Below are 24304 nucleotides of genomic sequence, written 5' to 3' on the forward strand. Positions count from 1 at the left end.
CCAGTGAGACGTAACCTACACACAGGGGGGAGCACAGGGAGGAGGGGGTGGGTGGTCACATAAACATGGACACGCAGAGCGAGGGGAAGAAAGAGAATTACTAACCATCGGAGAGAGTCTGAGAGGGCATTCAGGGAGAGAGCATTGTCAGAGTGATCGCTAATGAGGTACGTGCATGTCGGTGCACCTATGTGTGAGTGTTTGTTTGTTTGTGTGTGTATGTGAGTGTGTGTGTAATTAGTGACTGTGAGCCCATGAGTGCAGGATAAGAGCAAGTCTTCAGGGCGGCTGGAGGACACATGGCATAGAAGGGGAGGATTGTCCTCTGGAGACGACAGAGACGTGTGTGTGTGTGTGTGTGTGTGTGTGTGTGTGTGTGTGTGTGTGTGTGTGTGTGTGTGTGTGTGTGTGTGTGTGGACGGTGTTGCACCACTTTGATATTATTTGGCACAAGTATCAACAAGATAATGTTGCATATAACAAAGTCCATTAAGAAACTAATGTCAAACCCAGCCCACAATTTCATGGAAAACATGAAACAAGACACACACACAGACACACGCACGCACATATATGTGCATGACTTGTTGTTTGGAAAACATGAACCAGGTCTGTGACCACTCGCAGTCAGTTGCCACCCTCATCTTGAGTGTATCAAGATGGCAATAAAACAATAATTTGCTATCAGCCTGCTATGAGTTTGCAACTGAATGGGGTCAAGTCGGCAATTATATGCAGTCTGTGATGATACGGCAATTAAATGTGATAAATTGGCAAAGAGCAGGCACAGAAATTTGTATGAACTAACTCATATTCAGAGTCCATTCAGAACCTCATTGATTTGAAGCAGAAATTCAAATATTCACAAGATTAGTGACATCACATAGGTGCTCTGCAACCTAGCTTTTATGTAGAAATGTAACCAAAATGCAACCAGATGGCAACCTATTGCAAAGAGACACGCTGCATATGAGTTGCACTTAGCAGCGTAGGCTGACAGACCGCAGCGTGTTGCCAATCATCAAGCAATCATCAGTTTTTATCTAGTTGCAAGGAGGTTGCTATCTTATTTTTGCTCTGGTGTGACTGAGCCATAATGGATCCAAGCTTTAAAGAAATGCAAATGAGCTACAGCTATAGTTGCAAATACAGGGAGTGCAGAATTATTAGGCAAGTTGTATTTTTGAGGAATAATTTTATTATTGAACAACAACCATGTTCTCAATGAACCCAAAAAACTCATTAATATCAAAGCTGAATGTTTTTGGAAGTAGTTTGTAGTTTGTTTTTAGTTTTAGCTATTTTAGGGGGATATCTGTGTGTGCAGGTGACTATTACTGTGCATAATTAGTAGGCAACGTAACAAAAAACAAATATATACCCATTTCAATTATTTATTTTTACCAGTGACACCAATATAACATCTCCACATTCACAAATATACATTTCTGACATTCAAAAACAAAACAAAAACAAATCAGCGACCAATATAGCCACCTTTCTTTGCAAGGACACTCAAAAGCCTGCCATCCATGGATTCTGTCAGTGTTTTGATCTGTTCACCATCAACATTGCGCGCAGCAGCAACCACAGCCTCCCAGACACTGTTCAGAGAGGTGTACTGTTTTCCCTCCTTGTAAATCTCACATTTGATGATGGACCACAGGTTCTCAATGGGGTTCAGATCAGGTGAACAAGGAGGCCATGTCATTAGTTTTTCTTCTTTTATACCCTTTCTTGCCAGCCACGCTGTGGAGTACTTGGACGCGTGTGATGGAGCATTGTCCTGCATGAAAATCATGTTTTTCTTGAAGGATGCAGACTTCTTCCTGTACCACTGCTTGAAGAAGGTGTCTTCCAGAAACTGGCAGTAGGACTGGGAGTTGAGCTTGACTCCATCCTCAACCCGAAAAGGCCCCACAAGCTCATCTTTGATGGTACCAGCCCAAACCAGTACTCCACCTCCACCTTGCTGGCGTCTGAGTCGGACTGGAGCTCTCTGCCCTTTACCAATCCAGCCATGGGCCCATCCATCTGGCCCATCAAGACTCACTCTCATTTCATCAGTCCATAAAACCTTAGAAAAACCAGTCTTGAGATATTTCTTGGCCCAGTCTTGACGTTTCAGCTTGTGTGTCTTGTTCAGTGGTGGTCGTCTTTCAGCCTTTCTTACCTTGGCCATGTCTCTGAGTATTGCACACCTTGTGCTTTTGGGCACTCCAGTGATGTTGCAGCTCTGAAATATGGCCAAACTGGTGGCAAGTGGCATCTTGGCAGCTGCACGCTTGACTTTTCTCAGTTCATGGGCAGTTATTTTGCGCCTTGGTTTTTCCACACGCTTCTTGCGACCCTGTTGACTATTTTGAATGAAACGCTTGATTGTTCGATGATCACGCTTCAGAAGCTTTGCAATTTTGAGACTGCTGCATCCCTCTGCAAGATATCTCACTATTTGACTTTTCTGAGCCTGTCAAGTCCTTCTTTTGACCCATTTTGCCAAAGGAAAGGACGTTGCCTAATAATTATGCACACCTGATATAGGGTGTTGATGTCATTAGAAGACACCCCTTCTCATTACAGAGATGCACATCACCTAATATGCTTAATTGGTAGTAGGCTTTCGAGCCTATACAGCTTGGAGTAAGACAACATGCATGAAGAGGATGATGTGGACAAAATACTCATTTGCCTAATAATTCTGCACTCCCTGTAGACAAGCTGGAACATTAGTACAAAAATGTCACTGTGGATACACATCTTACAGTTTCAGAGAGCAGAGATTGTCTTATAACCTGCACATGCTTGATGTTTGTGAAGCTCGCAGATTAAGCAGCTACTAGATAAAGATTTATAGTGAATACACACACACACACACACACACTAGAGGGAGAAGGTTTTTCAGCATTAGTCCAGGTGGTGTATGGGACCATGTTGGGGGAGGGTGCTATAACATTACTCTCCATCAGCTCTGACATAGGTGGGATCATCAGCCAGGTGTGTGCAAGCCCTGCGGTACAGGTACACCTCCCCCTTCTCTCTCTCTCTCTCTCTCTCTCTCACTCACACACACACACACACACACATATAAATACAGCCACCCCTCCCTTGCCCACTTAGTAGCCTCCTTCACCTGATGGCCAGGGTGCTGAGTCGGAGGAGTCTGTGTGTATTATTATGTGTTCCAGGCACAATGAAGAGAGAGGGTCTGTCAGTTGCCACCTGTTGGCCAGCTGTCAGGGTCCCATTTCAGGGTCACCTTTCCATCTTTCCACGCAATAGTTACATCTATCTATCTATCTATCTATCTATCTATCTATCTATCTATCTATCTATCTATCTATCTATCTATCTATCTATCTATCTATCTATCTATCTATCTATCTATCTATCTATCTATCATACCTGCAAGTGACATAAGTTTAATTTACTCCTATCAGGCCCGAAAAACCAACCAACCATTACGACACTACACAAGGAGGTGGGGGGAGGTTCAGGGAGCACCGAAGGGGTATCTAAATGTGTCTCGTTTGATGCTGATCAATGGGTCGCAGATACCACCCTCTTCATGTTACATTACCATCTCTATGGGAGCCTTGATGGAGAGTTTCAGGGGTGGGGGTGTGCAAAATGGATGGATGGACTAGAAAAACCAAATGATGAATGAGTGATGGAAAAAGGGAGGCATGAAATGAGCATGAGGAGGAGGTGGACGTGACAGGGGTTGGATTGGAGAAGGGATCAGTGCAGAAGTGTGTGTGCGTGTTTTGGGGGGGGTTGTGAGAAGGGAGAGATAATTTCCTCTGAGGAGTCTGAGTGGTGAGGTTGGGATGGGGAGGTGGGCAGGGTGGTGGTTGTTGTTGGGCGGGGGGGGGGGGTGTAATGGCTTTGGGTGCTGCCTTAATTACACCAAGCAGCCAGTAGATGACAGAATGAGATTATTTTTCAGGAATTGTACGCAGGGTCATTAACTTGTCACTGTTAGTTGCTCAGCCATACAGCATATACACAACACAGAAAAAGGAGATCATAGGAGACTTCTTATAGTATAAAATCACAAATCACCACAAAGTTTTAGTTTATGAAATTTAAATAAGCCCACAGAGAAAAAGGAGGTTGAACTCGGCGCCTTCTTCGTGTGAGGGAACAGTGTTACCCATTTATCCATCCACTGTGCCACCATGCTGTCCAAAGAGTCCAGACAGTTCCAACTGTAGAAATTGTGCAAACAAAGCAGTGCAGTGATTTTTTTATAGTGCTCAAGTTTTATTTCACTTAAATGCTACGTATAAAAATCTCAACTCGGTTACTGGCAGTCTCAACTTGATCAACGTATAATCAAATTCATTTAAAAAAAACAAAACACAATCTGCTGGTGATTACAAAACAACAAACAAAAAAACAGCCTTTGGAACAAAAGGTTTGGGGTTTGAATCCTGACCATGGCAAACGTCCAGTAAGTGTCCCCTGGCTAGGTCCTTCATGCTACTCAAGCTTACTTTGGGGTATGATTGAGAGACACATAACTGAAGCCATACCGGCTCAGTTGTTGAGGAACCAGGACACCACAGCAGGCAGGTCCCCAGGTACAGGGTGTGCAAAGATACCCCTGAGACAATCCAGCACATAACAGCAGGGAGCAAGAGGCTAGCAGGCAGGGCATACATGGAACACCAGAACCAAGTGGCTGGCATAGTATAGGGGAAAATGGGAGTGGTGGTTGACCATAACCAAGCAAAGATCCTGTGGAACTTCTAGATACAGACGGACAAACCAAGTGATAGTGATAGAAAGTGACAGCAATATCAGGAAGAAGGAACAGGAGAAGCTGGGGAAATAGGGTGGAGGGTGAAGGCAACAGTGGTCCCAGTGGTAATCGCAGCAGTCGGGGCAGAAACCCCAAACTGGGCCAGTGTCTCCAGATCCCAGGAACATCCAAGATCTCGGTCCAGAAGAGCGCAGTCATAGGAACAGTAAAGATACTGCTCAGGGCCCTCAAGCTGTAAGGAGTGGGGAACTTTTCTTTTTTAAATTTATCTGTCTTTCTTTCTTTTTATGCATTCATATATAATTATTATTTGTTTGTTTCTTATAATTACAATTCAATTTAAAGTCCATTTAATTACTGGGGAATTACACCCTTGCACAGGCTGTATTATGAAGCGTTACTGTTTTTTCTTTCATGCTTGCAGAACTGTCTTAAAGCATCTAATCAAGCCGGATTTTGATCAAATATGAGATTTTTAGATTAATTAATTAATTGTCAATTAATTGTTAATCCTGCATTCCTGGTCCAGTTGCATATTAATAATAAAAGAGAGTAGGACAACAATTATCACAACACCAAAGTCAACTCCAGCTAGTCGTACAAAGACGACTTCTGCTCCATTGTGTATGCAGATCAGTGTTGTCCTCTTAGCTCCTCTCTAGCATAAGTGCACACTTATTTAGAGTCAATTACAGACAAGACTTAATGAATGCCAGAGCAATCACACGTGTGTATGTGCATGCAAACGCCAGCGTGTGCGTGTGTCCGTGCACGCTCAAAGAGAGGAGGAAGAAAGCGCCGGCGTCAACAAACCCATCGGTGCAACACGCGGTGAGCATCAGGGGCCGCAATAAGCGCTCTGCACGCTAATAAACCTTCTGCTTGAATTAATGACATTCAAATCCCCGAAAACACCACAACAGCATTGCTGTAATTTGAGCTTCGCACCCTCAGCGGCGGTCATGTTTCACCCAACCTGTAAGTTATTGGTCTCGGGTTGCCATCTATTGGCCGTTCCCCAAACGCAGCAAGACTTCTATTTGTCCGGCTCTGGGCTCTGACCAGTGTTAAGAAATTAGCCATCAGTATTTAATGGTGTTTATAGTTTCAGTGTAAAAGGGCACTATCATCATTGTCGGCTTACGTTATTGCACTCACGAGGCGTCACATCTGATTTGATTCTTTCTGCGTGCCCAAGAAAGGGTTACTGATTATCTGACAAACCGAAAAGGTCAGTTTATATGCCAATTTCATTATGATATACCATACTCAGAATTTTAAAAAGAATCACTTCTGTTAGCAGTAACGTAAAGTAAAATATCTATATTCACTGAAACAAAAAGTGTACGTGTTTTTGAATTCTGTGTATTATAATGGATTCTCCATTTCAAGGAGTGATTAATGATGTTAATGTATTAAAAACACAACTTCAAAGTTAAGAAATAAATGTGTAAAATGACAGAAAATGATCTGGTAGCTCACTGGCCAGACTGTCCTGTAATTATAAAACAAAGTTTCTGTGTTAACTCACAGAAAATGTCCTTTTTTGTGGATTTGTTGTAAATAAATATACATTTATATAGTCAGTAGTGAAAAAACAGGAACGTTTTTGTTATGTTATTGTTTATCTATTACTTGATTACTGTGGTGCAATATGAGCAGCTGTGGTGGTGGGGATGGGGTGTTGTTATCAGAAAAAGTTGTAAAATGTTTTCAAATAATTTAAAAGTCCAAAAAATGCAGCTTTTCCAAGTCCATTCAGCGGACCAGATTGGAGTCTTTCCCAGGCCAGTTCTGCCCCTGGTTGTCGACCATGGTCTAAAATAGGGGCGGGGAACTCCAGGCTTCAACGGCTGGAGTCCTGCAGGTTTTAGATCGCACCCTGGGTCAACACACCTGAATCAAATGATTAGTTCATAACAGGCCTCTGGAGAACTTCAAGACATGTTGAGGAGGTCATTTAGCCATTTAAATCAGCTGTGTTGGATCAAGGACACATCTAAAAAAAAAGATCTGTGCGAGTCACAGTCATTCATGACAATTCACAAACTCAAAAACCACAGACACAGTGGGCTCCAGTGGTGCAGTCTGGTAGAGAGTACTAACTTATGAAGCAATGCTGAGGTTGTGAGTTTAAGCATCAATCTCTGGCTATCTGAGAACAGACAACACACAGTCACGGATTTTGTCCTCTTGTGTTCATTGCCAGGTAGCTAAAACGCCACCACTTTTAATAAAACACACACACATACACAAATTCACCTTTTAACAGCTTTCTACGATTGAGCGCATGAACCCACCTGTTTTTGTTTTTGTTGTTGTTTTTTGTAAACATATATATATAAAAAAAAGAGGTGAATATTAAAAAAACAGAACATCCATTTGTGACTGGAGTGCTTTAAAGGCTGTGGTTTCCAGAGTGGTAAACAAATAAACAAAATGGCATTCCAGCCTCCAAATACTGAAGTAAAAAACATATTTGACATGATTTGTGTCTGAAAGCAGTTTCCACAGACATTAAAGTCAGAGGCTGTGCTATATCAGTAAGGCACGCTGATGAATTTAGAGCCTTGTGTCCTTAGAGTTCACGGCAGAGCGTCCAGGAAGCTGTGACTGCTGGGTAAAAAGTACCAAATAAAACTTCCATGTGGCCACTAAGGTGTACTGTTACTGGCCAGTGCAAGTGGACATTGAATAGCCCAGGACAAGATCAGTCACACACAGATCAGTTATTAGTCCATTGTTCTCCTTGTTTTCATGCATATTGAAGGCTTTCATGCATGTTGTTTTGTATATTGAAAAAATACATCTGGAATTCACCAGTCCGTACAAAATCTAGAAATACTGATGGTTTTATCAGTCGTAAGTGCTGCCAAGCACCATTTCACACATCCTAATCTTATCAGTGGACATCAACTTGGACTCCAAGGACTAACAGTCAGAGGAGATGTGCGTTTAGGTCGTACTTCTCGCAGAACTTGTCTGTGATGGGGATGCAGGTGAGGTACTCGCACCAGTCGCACTTCACGGGGTAGATGTAGAAGAGAACGGCCAGAGCGGAGAACAGACCCAGGAAGATCAGCAGGAAGACGCAGATTTGGACTCGCTTTCGGTACATATCGGAACGGCCGAAGCTGGTGGGTGAAAAAACAACAACAACAAAACAACAGTGACATCATTACTTCCCTCAGAGAACGGTCATTGTTTTGCATCAAACCTCTTAAATCATGAAAGTGATGAAGGGAATGAAAACACTGCATATAGACTGAGGAAACGTTCAGTCAAAGGAAAGAATAAAGAATCTAGAGGTAAGTCAAGTGAATGCTAAGCTAAGCTAACTAGCGCCAGCTTAATTAAGCTTTAAATATAAAGTAGTGGCAACAGTTTTCAGTCTCTTCAATTTCCACAACATGTGAACCGTTCCTTTCATTTCTTTATATTTTGCTTCCAAGGAGTCAGACCTTCCTTCAGCAGTAGTCCTCCAGGCTTTCTGAAGGTCTTTCACAGCTTTTCTTTGGACACTTACTGCTTTTTCACTCGTATTCAGAATCTGTTTTAAACTGTATCTTTAGGCACTTTGTTACTAGCAGCCTGTCTTAAAAAACATAGAAAAGATAAAAGAAAAGAGGAAAGGAGAAGTAGTAGAAGCAGATAAACAGTAGATGAAAGTGTTTAAGAGATGCATCTGGCCCTTCAGTTAATCCCTCTACTCCATCAGACAACACTGAGGTATGCTAGATTACACAAGAGCTACACAAGAGCTGGACTGAACACACATAAAAGTGCGGTCACATTTTGACCTACCATGTAATACCATCTAGAAAGCATCTGATTAGCAGCTGCTTCATTTCTTAGCATTAAAATGGCCTCGAATGTACTGCCAATGCAGTAAAGCCTGGATAGAAAAGCACACAGAGCAATAGTCACTTACCTGATGTATGGGAGGAAGGCGAAGGACAGGAAGAATCCGGAAACGAAACCACAGATGTGGGCAAAGTTGTCGATCCAGGGAAGCAAACCGAAAGAGAAGAAGAACACAGAGATGGCCAACAGCTTAGCAAACGCTCGCCACGGTCGCTCGAGGATCTGCCAGCTCTGAAACAGCTCCACAAAAAGACAAGCCAGGATGCCGAACTGGCTGCCAGCAGGACCCACCTGGGAAGAAAAAGACAGGCACCTATAGATCGCACACAGATCGACTAAATGAAAACAATGTATAACTATGATATTTTTTGGCAACATCAACATCAGCTTGTACCTCTGCTCTATAGGGCAGGAAGATGGCAGAGGCCAGGTTGCCAGTGATGCCACTGAGCATGTAGATAATAGAGATTCTGAGCCAGCCAGCCAACTTCTCTATATCCCTCAGCACCGTCATCTGGAACAACACCGAAACCAAGCAGTGCAGAATTCTGCAGGGACAAGCAACCAGTTATCCTTAACATTCCACAAATGCATGCACATTTTCACTGAAGTATTCAGGCAACTAAGTTTTTCCCATAATTTAACATCTTCATGGCTGCTTTAAATACTGAAGGGAGAAAGGAAGAGTGAAGTCACCCAGCATGAAGAAACAGGGACAACCAGAGCCGAGAGAACTGATCAGGGACCTCTGGGTTGAGGAAAGGCAGCAAACCGCAGACATCGTCCATGCAGGCCACCTGACACAAATGAAAACAACAATACAATCAGTCAGGGTTACGGCTACAACAGTCAGTGATGCTCTGCTGCCACCTTGTGGTGGAACGTGCCAGAGGTGAATGCAGTCCACAGTCCATTCTGTTGCACTGTGTGCTGCAGGCTCCAGTGGCGCAATCGGTCAGCGCGCGGTACTTATACAACAGTAACCTGCAGAGCAATGCCGAGGTTGTGAGTTCGAGCCTCACCTGGAGCAACAATGTTTTAAATCACCAGGCTCTCACTTAAAGGAGCAAATTTACACAGGCCACTGTTTTTAAACATGCAGTTAAAAAAGGTGTGTGTGTGCTGTTTGTCCTACCTGTGAGCAGAGCGTAGCCTCCTCATGGAAGTAGCCATGCATAAAATCACAGTACTCTCTAGAAGTTATTTCACACCTGCAACACGAATTCAGGTTTTTAAGTAGAGATCAGTGTACTAATCTTTTATTCAAACACATTTATAAAGATACTGTTAATGTTTGACGCTGTTACTGAGCACGTGTTGTAAATAAGTGATCCCGATCCTCACCGTCCTTTGGTTCCGATGCAGCAGGGCCGGCCTGTGATGGTGCAATCAATGTGGGGGAGGTTAGTGTGATTCCCCGAGTTGAACCTTGTGCAAACCTACAAATCAAAACCACAGTGAAAGTTTCTCATCGGATTACAGTTACAACAGTTTAGAAAAAAAAAACCCACACACACACACACAAGGAGAACAAGGAGACAACTGTTTGCCTCACATTGACTTGAACCAAACCACTTAAATGCAATATTACATTAGTCTTTAGAGACTCTCTTGCAGTACAGTTGTACTGAGCTACAGTTGTATAATCAGACATCTTAGCCTTTTGGTATATGACTGGCTTAGAAACAGAATCATTGCTATCTGATACTACCTGATCCATGTATCTACTCGTTGATAAATAATAGTATCAGATGAACACTTGGCCCATCTGGAGTTAGGGGTAGGGTTTGGCTTTGGTTACGAATTTTAGCTGTAACACTGAAAAATGCTTAAAGACTTCAGTGGAAATGTATCTCCTAGTTTCCGAACAGTGGCCTGTTTAGCATTTGTTTTAAATAAAACCAAACCCTTAATCTAACCCTGTGGATGTTGTGAGGTTAGACTGATAACATGTTAGTGCACTTACAGGCCAAGAAGTGATGTCATCCGGCCACTCATGCGGTGAAACAGAGGCTGGCTCCAGACAGATTCTGCAAAATCAAAAGTACAAGAAATAAGAGTGAACACTGACGTCTTCCAGCAGGGTAAGTCGGCTCCAACAGCTCAGCCCACACATGGATAAAAACAAAGTCTGTCCGGCAGACTGTTGCTCTTGTCTTAAGTTATGAGTCCTTCATCCAAAATTGTTTTCTATTAAAGCTGAAGAATGATAATCATGTTACCTGGGGTCCTGATGGCAAACGGCACCATGTTGCCGGAGCTCACTGTTCAAAGAAGGAGCACTGGGGTGCTGAGGCCACTTCACCCACACTGCCAGTGTGCTCTGCAGAGCAAAGACATGCCATGTATATTCAGAATGCACTGACACTATACGTCAATGGACTGGTTCTTGTATAGCACTATCTGAGTACTGAAAGTGCTTTACACAACATGCTTCATTCACTGTTTTCTACCTAACATGCATACACACTCCAACAGCATCAGAGAGCAACTTGGGGTTAATATCTTGCCCAAAGATATTTGGCATGCAGACTGGAGCAGACAGGGATCAAACCATCAACCTTCCAATTGGTAGGTGACCTGCCCATCAGTAAGGTATCATTTTCTGAGCACAAGTTTCAATAAAATCATAGTGTGCCTGAAATAAACAGGTCATGGTTGGTGCTGAGACTCTTTCAAATCTAAGCTGGTGTGACTGACCGAACACTCCTCCTGTAGAGTCTGCAGGCAGCCGGAGCGATCATTCCTCACACAGCAGCCCGATTCTCTCTCTAGTGCTCGCTTCTCCTGGATCAGCTTGTGGATCTCTTCATCCTGACGCATGCACGGGGAAAACTTGGCTCCCAGGTGAATCAGCGCTTCCTGTGGCGAAGAAGAGATGACGTGACAATTTGAAAAGAAAAATGTCCATGTAGATCCTATGGTAAATGGTCTGTATTTATATAGCGCTTTACTAGTCCCTAAGGACCCCAAAGCGCTTTACATATCCAGTCATCCACCCATTCACGCACACATTCACACACTGGTGATGGCAAGCTACATTGTAGCCACAGCCACCCTGGGGCGCACTGACAGAGGCGAGGCTGCCGGACACTGGCGCCACCGGGCCCTCTGACCACCACCAGTAGGCAACGGGTGAAGTGTCTTGCCCAAGGACACAACAACCAAGACTGTCCAAGCCGGGGCTCGAACCGGCAACCTTCCGATTACAAGGCAAACTCCCAACTCTTGAGCCACGATTGCCCTCCTAACACCTCTGTCAAATAAGTCTTTCAAGACACCAGCCACAGGAAACAAACAAATACATTTGCGCATTCATTTCAACTGAAGATTGTGTGATTAATTTAAATATGGAACCTGGTGTGTTTAAATACTACTACAACAGAAAATGTATATTTTAACCATTTATTCCTTTATTTAGTCAAAAATCATACATGCATTTAATTTCGACATGCGTTTGAATCATTTAACTTTAAACTAACACTTAACCATTTTTCCATTGCTTTATTGTACTATTTATACATTATATTTATATGATATTTGTGTGTATTAGTAGCTAATACAACAAGTGTTCATGAATACATGAGCAGATTATACACACTTATGGTTAAAGAGGGCGTACAGCCTCTTTCAATTCTACATCACTTTGTTCTTTAATTATCGCATTCACAAGATTTTTAGAAAACTCGACTTCTGACCTCTGACCTTGAGGCAGAGGTCACTGAGATTCAAACTCGCCTGCGATTTTTAGTAGTGTGAAAGGCGGTGGATAAAAGACTGGAAGTACTTACAGAGCTCGGACCCACCCAGAAGTTTTGCTGTTGCACAAACTTCACGTTTTCATAAACCCCCTTGTTCCTCAGCACCTCAAAAATAAAAAAATAATAAAAAATAAAAATCTCAATATTCAAAAATTTGTAACAAAGCAGCATTAAACCCTTATAAAAGTCGAACACTTTACTTACCGAGTCGACAGTTTCGTGTTGCGAGAAGCCGATAGGGGCAATACCGTAAATGGTGACAGCCAGAATGGTAATGAGCAGGTGGACGCAGGTGATCCAGTAGGTAAAAAAAGGCCTGGAGAGGGAAGCATTTTTAATGCATTGTTTACTTTTTGCATTTAAACATTTCTAAACAGCCACATCCCGTCTCACCTGTGATCATCCATGTCTTCAATCTGCCGCTTGACGTAGCTGTCTATGCGTTTGCGATACGACCGGTTAGTGAGACGTCCGACTATGCCCAGCCCGTACGGCCTCTTCTCTCTGGCAAAAAGCTTCTTAACCGGAACCACGATTCTTTGCCCTCGCTGCTGATGGCTGTTGACGCTCACCACCTCCTGTTTCAGGCGGACTTTGGGTTGGACCGCAGAGCCGGATTTTGCCTTCCGCCACCCTCGCTCTAAAGGCCTGAATCGGGGAGGAGGAAGCATTCTAAGGGATTGCAGCTCCTTTCATTTTTTTGTGTGCATGTGAAGGATACAGTGGAGACCTACATCATGAGATGACTCCTCTCTAGTTCGTTCCTATCCAGAGCGCTTCCCGTGAGCTCGCTCTCATCTAGCTGTTTGAGGGCAGCCTCCGACGGAGTCTCAAAAACCTCGTCAGCATAGCTGGACAACTCATCCTGCAGGCCTTCCTGCAAAGACTCATCTCATAAATACATCGTAGACAGTATTTTTAATTTATTTCACAGAAATAAGCACACATGTTTTTGCTACATGAAGCCTCTGCGGGCTATCGCATTCAGAAGATTGCAGAACTGAAAATTATGCTGCAGGAAGTTCTTATCCTGAACGAAAAAATGCAAGCTTTATCAATCTGTGAATTCAAATGAATGTCACAGTGACTAAAAGTCGCTTTGAGAGAGTGTGTCCACTGCTCACTCTGGTGAAGAAAGAAGTATCTAGGTCATCGGGGAAATCCGCAGTGTCATCTTCGAAGAAACTAGGAGGCATGAAACTCCGTCTGCGCCGCCGCCCAGCGGTGCTCTCGCCTAACGTCCGGCCCTGAGAAACGATCATAAACAGGACATTTCAAACAAAGATGGAGGAAATTTTCTAAATCACATCAACAAAAGCACCTTAATAATAAAGGTATTACTTTATCATTGCGAAATGAGAGCCACAAGGTGGCTCACTGGGTTCATGGTAATAGTGAAAAAGCTCTAACCTGCTCACCTATGAACCCCTCGGCGTCACACTTAAATGAAATATCTAAGTATCATGTTTTTTGGCCTGTCTGTCACCGTTGCAACCAGAAAAATGCCCAACAGATTTACTTTCCCAAGTGGATCATTATGCCGTTTCCCATACTGGTCTACTTGATTGTCATTGCTTGTTCGATCTGCATTATTTATTTATTTTACTTTTAAGAAAAGAGAAGTTGGGAAGAAGCTCAACAGAAGGAGAGGGAAAGAAAAACAGAGGAGAAGAGAGACAGAGAGAGAAGATACAAAGGATCAGTTTGATCACCTGCTGGAAAAAAAACACAAGCAAAAAGAGAACAACACAGTAGTGAAACTTTTCCTAAATCTTCCCCAAGTAGTTTTTGGTAACTAAACCTAAGCACTGATGCAAAAGAGTGAGACCGCGTATCTTAATGATGCGATGTGGCCTCTGCGGGTTTGCACCTATATGAGCTCAGCTCTTCCAGAGTGCTCTGAAAACAAAGCAGCAGATAACTGAGCATTCACTGGTGTTGTCACGGAACATCTGCTGGTAAAACCCCCAGTAATCCCCCCCCACCACACACACACACACTCTGAACAGCAGCATAATTGCTTTACATATGTGTTCTGTAGCTCGTGGTTCACACAAGGACAGTCACGTGCACACTGCTGTAAAGTATAGCGCCTGACTTTAATCCCCAACAGGACACGCAAATCTCCTGTTTTACACAACATGCTTGTGTACAGAAAAAAAACCTGCCAAATCATTATGGTAAGTGTATTTTTTCTGGGACAAATAAGAAATAACTTAATGTAAATCAAAGTCCTTTTATGGGCTATCTTACTAGAATCTGTTGCATGAGCTTTTAATACCAGGAAGGAGGAACATGCATGACTATCTTGACAGGCAGCAGTGTAGAAGAATTCAAAGACAGCAAGACCGTCTTAGGTAGGAATTCTGGAATAAACAACAAATATACACCTTCATTAGCGCCGCCGCCGCCTTGAGACTCATGACGGCGACAGATTCTCGCTTGCGTCGTCGTGGGAGACGATTGAGGGCAGAGCGTGAGCTGGAAAATGAGCAGAGGGAAGCTGTGCCGGGCGTCATGGGAGTTTGCAGGGCGCTCAAGCCATCTACTTCTTCCACATTGCGGAAGGCACGACCCCGAGCCAGGGGGTCTACGATCTGCACACAAACACAACGCGTCGCACAAGTGTGTCGGTTCACCACAACCTTTTTCTTTTAAGCTCGATTGACACGACAGAACAGAATAGGCAACAGGGATGCACATACACATCGATATTAGGGTTAAATTGATGTAAAAGGGGGTAAGTAGATTTTACTTCACATGTGCTTTATGTTTTACGTCTGATATGATCTTTTATACTAAAATTAAGGGCAAAGTTTCAGATAAATTTGCTAAACCAAGGGCTTTTTAGGCTACTAGCACTTAGCGGGCTACGCTGACATGCTATTAGCTACACAGAATTCACAATGAAAGGAGTACAGAATTATTAGCCCCTCCCCTCCCCCGCCATGAAAATTTAATTTTTAAGCATTTAACAGAGCAAGGAATTTCAACACAGCTTTTCCAGCATCCTAGATTTATTTTGAATGCTTACATTAGTATTACTGTGTACTGTGTGACTCAATTCATTCAATTCAATTCAATTTTCTTTATATAGCCAAATCACAACAACAGTCGCCTCAATGTGCTTTATATTGTACAGTAGATCGTACAATAATAGATACAGAGAAAAACCCAACAATCATATGACTCCTTATGAGCAAGCACTTTGGCGACAGTGGGAAGGAAAAACTCCCTTTTAACAGGAAGAAACCTCAGACAGAACCAGGCTCAGGGAGGGGCGGGGCCATCTGCCGGGACCAGTTGGGGTGAGAGAAGGAAGACATTTCTTGATGATTTTTCAGTTCTTATAACTTTGAAATGCTGTGATAACTTTCTATATCCACCTCATTCTCTCAATAATTCTTTTTCTCAGCTCTAAAATGACTTCTTTGACTTTTGGGCTGATGCTTTCTAAAGTGACGGCTCAAAGTTTTGCAGTTTTAACTTGGGACTGATGATATTAACCCTGGTAATTTTTATTTTTTTCTGAAATAATTATATTTTTGTGTAACAACAGAAATAATTGATGCTTTCTAAAGACGTCTAATGTGTTTAAAAATGCTACTTGGAAAAACCGTCATCTGTAACTGTATAATTAATATCAGTGCTGCACTCATTATTGTGACTTTCAGTGGCTTGTTGTTTTTGCGGTTAGTCAAACAAATCGTCAATAAAAAGTTCTTTCTCTGTTAAGACCCCATCAATTGAACCCTACGAAAGCGAACAAAGCAAGGCGCTAAAGCGACCCCGATTTTCAAGATGTGACATGAAGAACAGGAGGAGAGAGGTGGGGGAGAAATGTGACGAAAGAAAAGGTGCCCATCTACGTCTCCATCCCTCTAACATGCGCCCCCCCCACATTGGCGCAGGCCTACCCTCTGCATGCCATAGTGGTGATGACTGGGGTGGAGGGGTGGGAGGTAGAGGGGAGGAGGGGTCTCAGTGCTGGCAAGGGAGAGATTGTCTTGGCTGTGAAGCTCCATCTCCCTCATCACCTGCGTCTTCAGACCCCCGTACAGATGACTGCAGTGCTGCAGGCTCTTCCTCCTCCATCGCTGGGTGCTGTCGCTGTCTTTACTCACCCCAAACCAGTCAGCCGTACCCCTGGGGGAGAGGACACACTCTGCTTAGTGAAAGCATATACTTTTTTTGATGTAGTGGTAGTGTGTCAGAAATGAATCAGGTTCATCTTAGCACAAGAACTTAATAATGAATCAGGATGAAATACGGGCCATGATTTTAAAAAGTCAAGAAAACAACACTTTTATATTATAACATCTAAGATGCTCTTCTTGTACTTTTATCTCTGTCTAATGTGTGCAAGTTTGAACCCAGCTTTGAGAGCCTGGATGAAATACACTGTCTTGTTTCCTTATATAATTTACAGCCCTCTGCTGGCAGAAAAGAAGCAGATGTTGCCTCATATTCCCAGAGTAGATGACACAATATGGGTCTTTGTTTATTACATTTCAGTTCGATAAATGTGCATTCAGGTCCCCCTTTTTCCAAGAACTGTGTCCGCACAACCGATCAGTGGGAGGAGGGGGAGGCTGTTTAGAGAGCAGAACGTTTAGTAATAAACACTCAGCCCTCATCATCAAGAAAAACGCCAGCTGGGGAAGCCTTTTAAGGCTGCACAAGGACAGGGTGGGGGTGGCGCAGCCCTGATTACTGTCCCTCCAGAGAGGGATCTCTTAAAAAGAGGAAACAGGTTTGGAACAAAAACAAAACAACGGTAGGATTTAGACTGGATGCCTTGAGCAAGAACGGAGACGTAAACAGCGGGATTAGAGAGAGAGAAATAAGGAGGACAGGAGATCCAGACTTCTCAAAAACTTTTGCACAGTTACAAAATGTTTGTTTCCTTAAATGCAGCTAGCAATCACACAAACCTCATAAACAATATTAAATCCTGGTGGAACAACAAGGCCAAATTTCAGAAATGGGCTCATTTCAGGCTCGGTGACAGTTGTTTGTTTAGAAAAGCAGTTCTTTTTCTTTTTGGGCACACGCACGAGCAAGCGAGCACGTCTTTTTCTTTCTTTTCTTTTTCTTAGTCACCCACACAAAACGCGAACAAAACATTCAGACTGCTTGACGACAGCACGAAACAACCACACATCGCAGAAGATTAAAGCAATTTTAACACGCGTGCATTAGTCTCCACATCCTCCAGGTAAGGCTGGTACACATGAAACAACAGTCGACGTAATTATGGGCTCACACGGCATTTTGGGCATCAGGGAGAAGAAAAGGCAGAAGGGTAAAGCTTTGCACAATCCAAACAAACACTACACAAAAAATCCAGGTAGCTATAAAACAATTAGACTACTGCTGGTTCAGTTTGCACATGCCCAGTCTCATTCATTCATAGCCACATGTGGAGGCAGCAAGTGTGACCACTGATAAAATTACTATTAAAGTCAAAATAGACATTATTTTAAGAACGCATTGTAATTCACGGCAAACTCATTCAAGTTGTTTTCTTATGTACGACTTTATGTTGGTTTACATTTTTCCTATAATTTAATATTTACTTTTCAACTTTTATGTTTTCTAGAAACAATATGAATGAGTTTTTTAATACATAACTACAAAGTACAACATTGTGCTGTGAGGTAGGTAAATGGTTCATCTGCCCTAGTCTGAGAAGTCCAGAGTCTCTCTCATGAGTTACATTTTCTAAAGCCTGAAAAACGTGTGCAGCACTCTAGTTCCCTCTAATACTTGTGGACCACAATATGCTGAAAGGTCATCAGGGATTTATTTGTCCATCCATTGAAAGCTGGTTGTCTACACCATTTTTTAAAAGGCCAGCATGTCAATGACGTAGTGTCTCATTTGGCCATTAAAGAGACAAAAATATAGAAAATTACTCATAAAACTCATAAAAGTATGAACTTAACATTGACCTTGGTTCATAATTTGGATTAGTTGATCATTCTGTGCAAAAATCCTGTAGAGATTCTTGTGAACTGTGGATGGACGGACATAGAGACGGATCCGTGTCTCGCAGTTGTATAAACTTGTTGGTCCTTCAACTCAATGAGCCTAATAATGGCACCTTTAAATGTCACAAGTTAACAAGTTTAATCGTTTTTGTTTAACTTCCATAGACAGCTAAATAACAAAAATGATATGCTACCACTGAACAGAGCTGTTTCAGTGGCAGTGGGTTACGCTAGTAACCAATTATTATACACTTTGATTAGATCACAGTTAATCATCTCCTGGCTACAGTTTAATTTATATTTATCCCACATATATGACAGCTTTTATCAGTCTTCTTACTGAACTTCCTAAAGCAAAGCAAATAAGCCACTTTTTCAGAACTATTCTCTTCAAAGCTTCAAAACTTCCTATGTTTAAAGAGATGGCATAAAACAGATGAGATGTACATGCTGGCAATCACAAACCCTTCCGTAAAACTCAACATATAAGACTGAAAGCAATTTAAAATGTGAGCTGCTAGTGACTCTAAATCCTGTAGTTAATTTTGAGAAAATCTTAATCCCCCTCAAAGACAGAACAAGTGCTTTGTTGAGAATTTTCACTGACTTTCCAAAGCATCTCATGCTGAGCCAGATGTTTTGCTCTGCTCCAGTTTGCCTCAGCGCACTCACCTGTCCTGAGATCTCCAAGAGGGCTTTAGGGTATGGCTCATTCCTGATTGGGCTGGGGACTCTGGAGCTGAGTGATCTCCATCGCCAGTACTGTCCCCGCTTAGCCCCTGACTCCTAATAAACCTCAATCTGCCAAATACAAACTGATCCTTCACAAATCCCACATACAATGTTCCATAAGGGGATTTCCTGATATCCAGGCCAGCTCTACGTCACCGCTAAGCAAAGAGCGGAGGATCAGCACATGTCTGGAGTCTGCTGAACATCCCTTTCTTCTACTGTGCTCTCCTGGTTAATCAAAGTTTGAGAGAATCCAGTGCTAAACTCCTCAGTCAGACGGGAGGCTGATGTCCACATCATGACGTGAAAAGAAATCCACAGAGAGCTTCCAATTTCATCCAGCTGGACTATATAACACACAATGAGTGGGTGGATCTTTGTTTTCTGAACTTGTGTCACCAGCACACACAGCCTAAATTTCCATACCCGACAAAGAGCGTTAATTTGTCTGGAGACGTCCCTCCTTAAGAGCTCACATGAAAGGATGTGACCTACTGGGCAAAAAAGACAGCGATGCTGGTCCTCGTCAAACTGAACATTTTCCCCACATCAACAGCCCCCAACGATCTCTATCAGTGAGTCCCCTCTCCCTCTGCCGGCCTGTGTCTCTGCCTTGTTTTGCAGGAGTGAATGTAAACACCAGTTCTCCCTCTAACATACCACAGGAAATGGAACGTTAGAAGGAGGGAGAGAAGAAAGATCATCATGGGCATTAGGAGGGAGAAACGATGAAGGGAGTGCACCTTGGACATGCCTGGACATGACACATACACACATACTGTATATACACACACTACCGGAGAGGTTTATTTTCTCATCGCTCCAAGCTAAAACCCCAACGTGCTCTGCAGTTCGGAAACTCGCGTGAACTTCTTTAAGAAGTCAAACTGAGCGTGTGAACTTGCGGTGAATGGCAAAGTTATCTACCGTTTAATTTTGTGGCCTCCTTAACATGAATAATGACCCATAAAGAGCGCTCCGCTTGTCCTCCAGATAAACAAACATCAGGGTGTCCTCCAAGATACCCCGCGTGCACACAACAAATCACACTCAGAGACGTGCTTTGTTTGAATAGTAAAGATTTAGCATGGATTCGTGAACTCTTGCGGAGGAGGGACCTCAGCTAACCTCCACGAGTCACATACAATCGCATTAATTCTCTCACGAACATCAAACGCGTCCTGTGCTTCTTCCACAAATGCAAATAAAAAGCTAATACATTTCTGCAAGATGAAATTAGAACATTAGGACACTCTCTTTTGAAGAGTATCTGTAGGTTTGAGTTGCGGCTCCGTCTTCAAACGTTTACATTAATTTAATTCTGTTTAAGCAGCCGCTTTGAAGTGGTATGACGCACATAAGATAGCCAGAATGAGCGTTTGTGTTATGTTGTCTCCTACAAACCATGTGGTCCTGTGTATGACCTGGACTGACACCAACAAACCCTCGCAGCTGTGGCATGAAGAAAATGTGACCAATGAGTTTGAAAATCTTTTAAACCACCATGTCAACTGAAAACATAACAAAGACAACACATTAAATGCTGAAACTTGTACATCTTAATGTTTTTTGGAAAAGACGTTGGGACAGTAATGTGTTTTTCTTTGTGTTGCATCAAGTGTGAACCAAAGTTAGTTTTGAAAAACACGTTTGCACAGTTATTGCTTGACACGCAGTTTCAGCCGCTCAACGCTGTCATATTTAATAATGTATCAGTTACTGCAGGCAGGCCAGTTTAGTACTGTCATACAGTACTGAGCAAAACTCATGAGTCACCCCTCATTTCTTTATGTTTTGCTTCCAAGGAGACTGACTTTTCCTATCACTTTTTAAAGTGTTCTTCTCTGGGCTTTCTCAGGCTCTTTCATTAGCTTCTTTCAGTCCCATCCTTGTATCTGACCATTTTCAGATGAATAATATTTTTGTTTGTAAAGCCACTTAACACTGACCTATGAATCATTCAAGCATAAAACAGGCACGTACCTCAAAGGATGGACCAGTGTTGTTTCTACATGTAACAGACAACTTAGCAGTAACCCATTGTAAACTGTATCTTTGGACACTTACTAACAGCCTTCTAAGTCAGGAACACATAATTTGTTCCAATTTCTTTGGCTGAATCAAAGAAAAATGCCAAAAGTAAAACAGTTTTGACAGACATAAAATAGCATTTTTGCATTCATAAATGATGACTGCCATAATATAATGTAAATATAAATATGACATGAAGCGTTCTGGGTGATAAACATGTCATCATCATAAAATGTATCAAATCTTACACGAACATTTCAAAAGAAAATCATTTTTTAATTTATTTCTATTATTTTCAATATAGCGTGTAAATGCTTCACAAATCAGCTCCATTTTTACTGAGAATTTCAACATGTTTTAAAGATAAAGCACAAACACAACACAGATATGTCACCTTTGGAGTTAAAGGTGTGATCTTACAAGCAAATAGCATCTGTTTTGAAGACTCAGTAGTTATTTGATGTCTGTATGTTAGTCCACCAGCTTTCAGTCTCAGTTTAGCTGTTTTACTCAATGTTAAGGCTGGATTAGACATTAAGCAACAAACATGTTTTTAGCATCACTGGACAAAAAAAATAAACCCATATTAACCTTTCAGCATACTGCAAATCAAGTGGAGTGACAGAGAACTGGAGTCCTTTACTTCCTTTTGGGCTTTGTCTTTGGGATTTAGGAAATCGAACCTGTGCTGAAAGCCCATTTTCAGGTCCTGTTTTAGATCAGGTGAGTAGTTTAAAGGATAGAATTTGTGTTGCAACGGGTTAAGCAGTAGCTTTTCACCTGAAAGTCTGAGTCAAGACTCACATGACAAGATGTTTCAACTAACTAAGTCCATGCTGGCATCCCTGGAGCTTGCTGAAACCCAATAATCTACCACTAGTCAAAAAAAATCAACTAACAGCTTCTACTCCCTGTTATCCTGGCCCCCTACTTCACCTCTCATGTACCTGATGATTTGTTTTGGTATAGATGAACGCCGCCGGGTCAGTATCTTGGGGATACAGGACCGCCTTCGGATGGTTGACACCCTCCTGGGGCTCCTCTGGCCCTTTGGGGGAACGGTGTTGATGCGTTCAAAGTGCACCCTTTTCTCACTACGTTCACATCGGAGTAAGAGGTTTGAAGGGAGACAAAGAGGGAAAGAAAAAAGAAAAAAGCAAGGCCAAAGTAAAAGGGGGGGAAAGAGAAAAAAGAGAGCAGGATTAATTGAAAGGAAGCAAAAGCATCTAATAGTTTAGTTGAGGAATTATTAGAATTATGGATTTTGCTTGCAGAAGCAGAAAGAGGAAATTAGCAGCTGGAGAAAATAGGAAGAGAGGACAGAGGAGTTCTCTTTATACCCCTGTGTGTGTGTGTGTGTGTGTGTGTGTGTGTGTGTGTGTGTGTGTGTGTGTGTGTGTGTCTAACCTTTTAATGGACTGAGTGATGGAGGGCAATCTCTCCGCAGGAGGTCTGAGGTAGTTGTTGGAGGTTTCCAAGGCAGCAATGCAGGTCTGAGGGTTTTCCCCTGGCATGCTGACGCTGCGCAGGCGCCTCACTGGCTGTAACGTAAACACACATAAACACACACACAAATGATACAATCATGCTCTGTACCACTGGGAATGAGTGACTGCATGTCAAGGAACAAGCTAATTCCACACAGAAGAAGCAATCCGCTAGGGTTAGAGTTTTCAGTGCTACGGTCTTCTTCATTTGATGGAATTTACTGAGTTGCCACCAGAGATGGGCAGTAACGTGTTACAAGTAACGCGTTACTGTAATCTGATTACTTTTTTCAAGTAACAAGTAAAGTAAGGGATTACTATTGCAAAAAAACGGTAATTAGATTGCTGTTACTTCCCGTAGGCACGCTGCGTTACTGCGTTACTAAAACCGTGATTTTTTTGCTAGAGTGTCTCATGACAGTGACGTAAGCAAGTGCGACGTTTGTGACAACAGCTGTGTGCAGATCAACAATGGATCATATATCGAGTGCGGAGAGAGTATGAGTGTGCAGCGTTTAAAGCGTGGAAGTACTGACCTTACTTTGAGTTTGATTCCATAAAAAGTGACAAAAACATTAGCGTCCGTTGTGCGTGGGAAGAAAACTTCTTTTTACAGCGAAAAAAACCCCCTAAAAGCAAGCACCGAGTGCTCAACGACGTAATGGGAAATTCACAGAGAAACTCGCGGATTCTTCAACTGACCGCGGCACACCTGCACCAGGGTAAACCTCCACCTACCCCACTCCTGGTTTACAGGTGAAAATAGAGCAACAGGACCGCTAGTCTTTGACTTTATTTATTTTCTGCTGTGTTTTACTTTCATCTACAGTGGGGCAAAAAAGTATTTAGTCAGCCACCGATTGTGCAAGTTCCCCCACCTAAAATGATGACAGAGGTCAGTAATTTGCACCAGAGGTACACTTCAACTGTGAGAGACAGAATGTGAAAAAAAAATCCATGAATCCACATGGTAGGATTTGTAAAGAATTTATTCGTAAATCAGGGTGGAAAATAAGTATTTGGTCAATAACAAAAATACAACTCAATACTTTGTAACATAACCTTTGTTGGCAATAACAGAGGTCAAACGTTTACTATAGGTCTATACCAGGTTTGCACACACAGTAGCTGGTATTTTGGCCCATTCCTCCATGCAGATCTTCTCGAGAGCAGTGATGTTTTGGGGCTGTCGCCGAGCAACACGGACTTTCAACTCCCGCCACAGATTTTCTATGGGGTTGAGGTCTGGAGACTGGCTAGGCCACTCCAGGACTTTCAAATGCTTCTTACAGAGCCACTCCTTTGTTGCCCGGGCGGTGTGTTTTGGATCATTGTCATGTTGGAAGACCCAGCCTCGTTTCATCTTCAAAGTTCTCACTGATGGAAGGAGGTTTTGGCTCAAAATCTCACGATACATGGCCCCATTCATTCTGTCCTTAACACGGATCAGTCGTCCTGTCCCCTTGGCAGAAAAACAGCCCCATAGCATGATGTTTCCACCCCCATGCTTCACAGTAGGTATGGTGTTCTTGGGATGCAACTCAGTATTCTTCTTCCTCCAAACACGACGAGTTGAGTTTATACCAAAAAGTTCTACTTTGGTTTCATCTGACCACATGACATTCTCCCAATCCTCTGCTGTATCATCCATGTGCTCTCTGGCAAACTTCA

At 42.6% G+C, this 24304-nt stretch overlaps 1 protein-coding gene and 1 non-coding gene across 5 annotated transcripts in view; one reads left to right on the forward strand and one right to left on the reverse strand.

Moving 5' to 3' along the window:
* Window positions 1-6150: 6150 nt before the first annotated feature.
* Window positions 6151-24304, reverse strand: part of rhbdf1b (rhomboid 5 homolog 1b (Drosophila)) — a 41690-nt gene continuing 23536 nt past the window's right edge. Inside the window, exons 3-20 of one of the 4 annotated variants that reach the window (XM_085283952.1) lie at window positions 22554-22687; window positions 22094-22240; window positions 16428-16536; window positions 14781-14987; window positions 13515-13637; window positions 13125-13267; window positions 12784-13038; window positions 12595-12706; window positions 12421-12495; window positions 11330-11491; window positions 10852-10952; window positions 10596-10659; window positions 9974-10068; window positions 9765-9840; window positions 9326-9426; window positions 9024-9177; window positions 8697-8920; window positions 6151-7899 (exon numbers count right to left, since the gene is read on the reverse strand). In XM_085283952.1, the coding sequence (XP_085140078.1) occupies window positions 7704-7899; window positions 8697-8920; window positions 9024-9177; window positions 9326-9426; window positions 9765-9840; window positions 9974-10068; window positions 10596-10659; window positions 10852-10952; window positions 11330-11491; window positions 12421-12495; window positions 12595-12706; window positions 12784-13038; window positions 13125-13267; window positions 13515-13637; window positions 14781-14987; window positions 16428-16536; window positions 22094-22240; window positions 22554-22687 (2478 nt within the window). In that variant the 3' untranslated portion in view covers window positions 6151-7703. Of the gene's footprint in view, window positions 7900-8696; window positions 8921-9023; window positions 9178-9325; window positions 9427-9764; window positions 9841-9973; window positions 10069-10595; window positions 10660-10851; window positions 10953-11329; window positions 11492-12420; window positions 12496-12594; window positions 12707-12783; window positions 13039-13124; window positions 13268-13514; window positions 13638-14780; window positions 14988-16307; window positions 16537-22093; window positions 22241-22553; window positions 22688-24304 lie in introns of all 4 variants that reach the window. The other 3 variants (XM_085283951.1, XM_085283954.1, XM_085283953.1) reach the window with 3 other exon arrangements.
* On the forward strand, window positions 9566-9659 carry trnai-uau (transfer RNA isoleucine (anticodon UAU)). Its single transcript has 2 exons — window positions 9566-9603; window positions 9624-9659. It is a non-coding gene; the product is annotated as a tRNA-Ile (tRNA).

Source organism: Mchenga conophoros, linkage group LG8 (genome assembly GCF_057382185.1).
Source record: "Mchenga conophoros isolate Kocher_MC1m ecotype Shallow Benthic linkage group LG8, M_conophoros_male_GT1.1, whole genome shotgun sequence".
Classification (NCBI taxonomy): Eukaryota; Metazoa; Chordata; class Actinopteri; order Cichliformes; family Cichlidae; genus Mchenga; species Mchenga conophoros.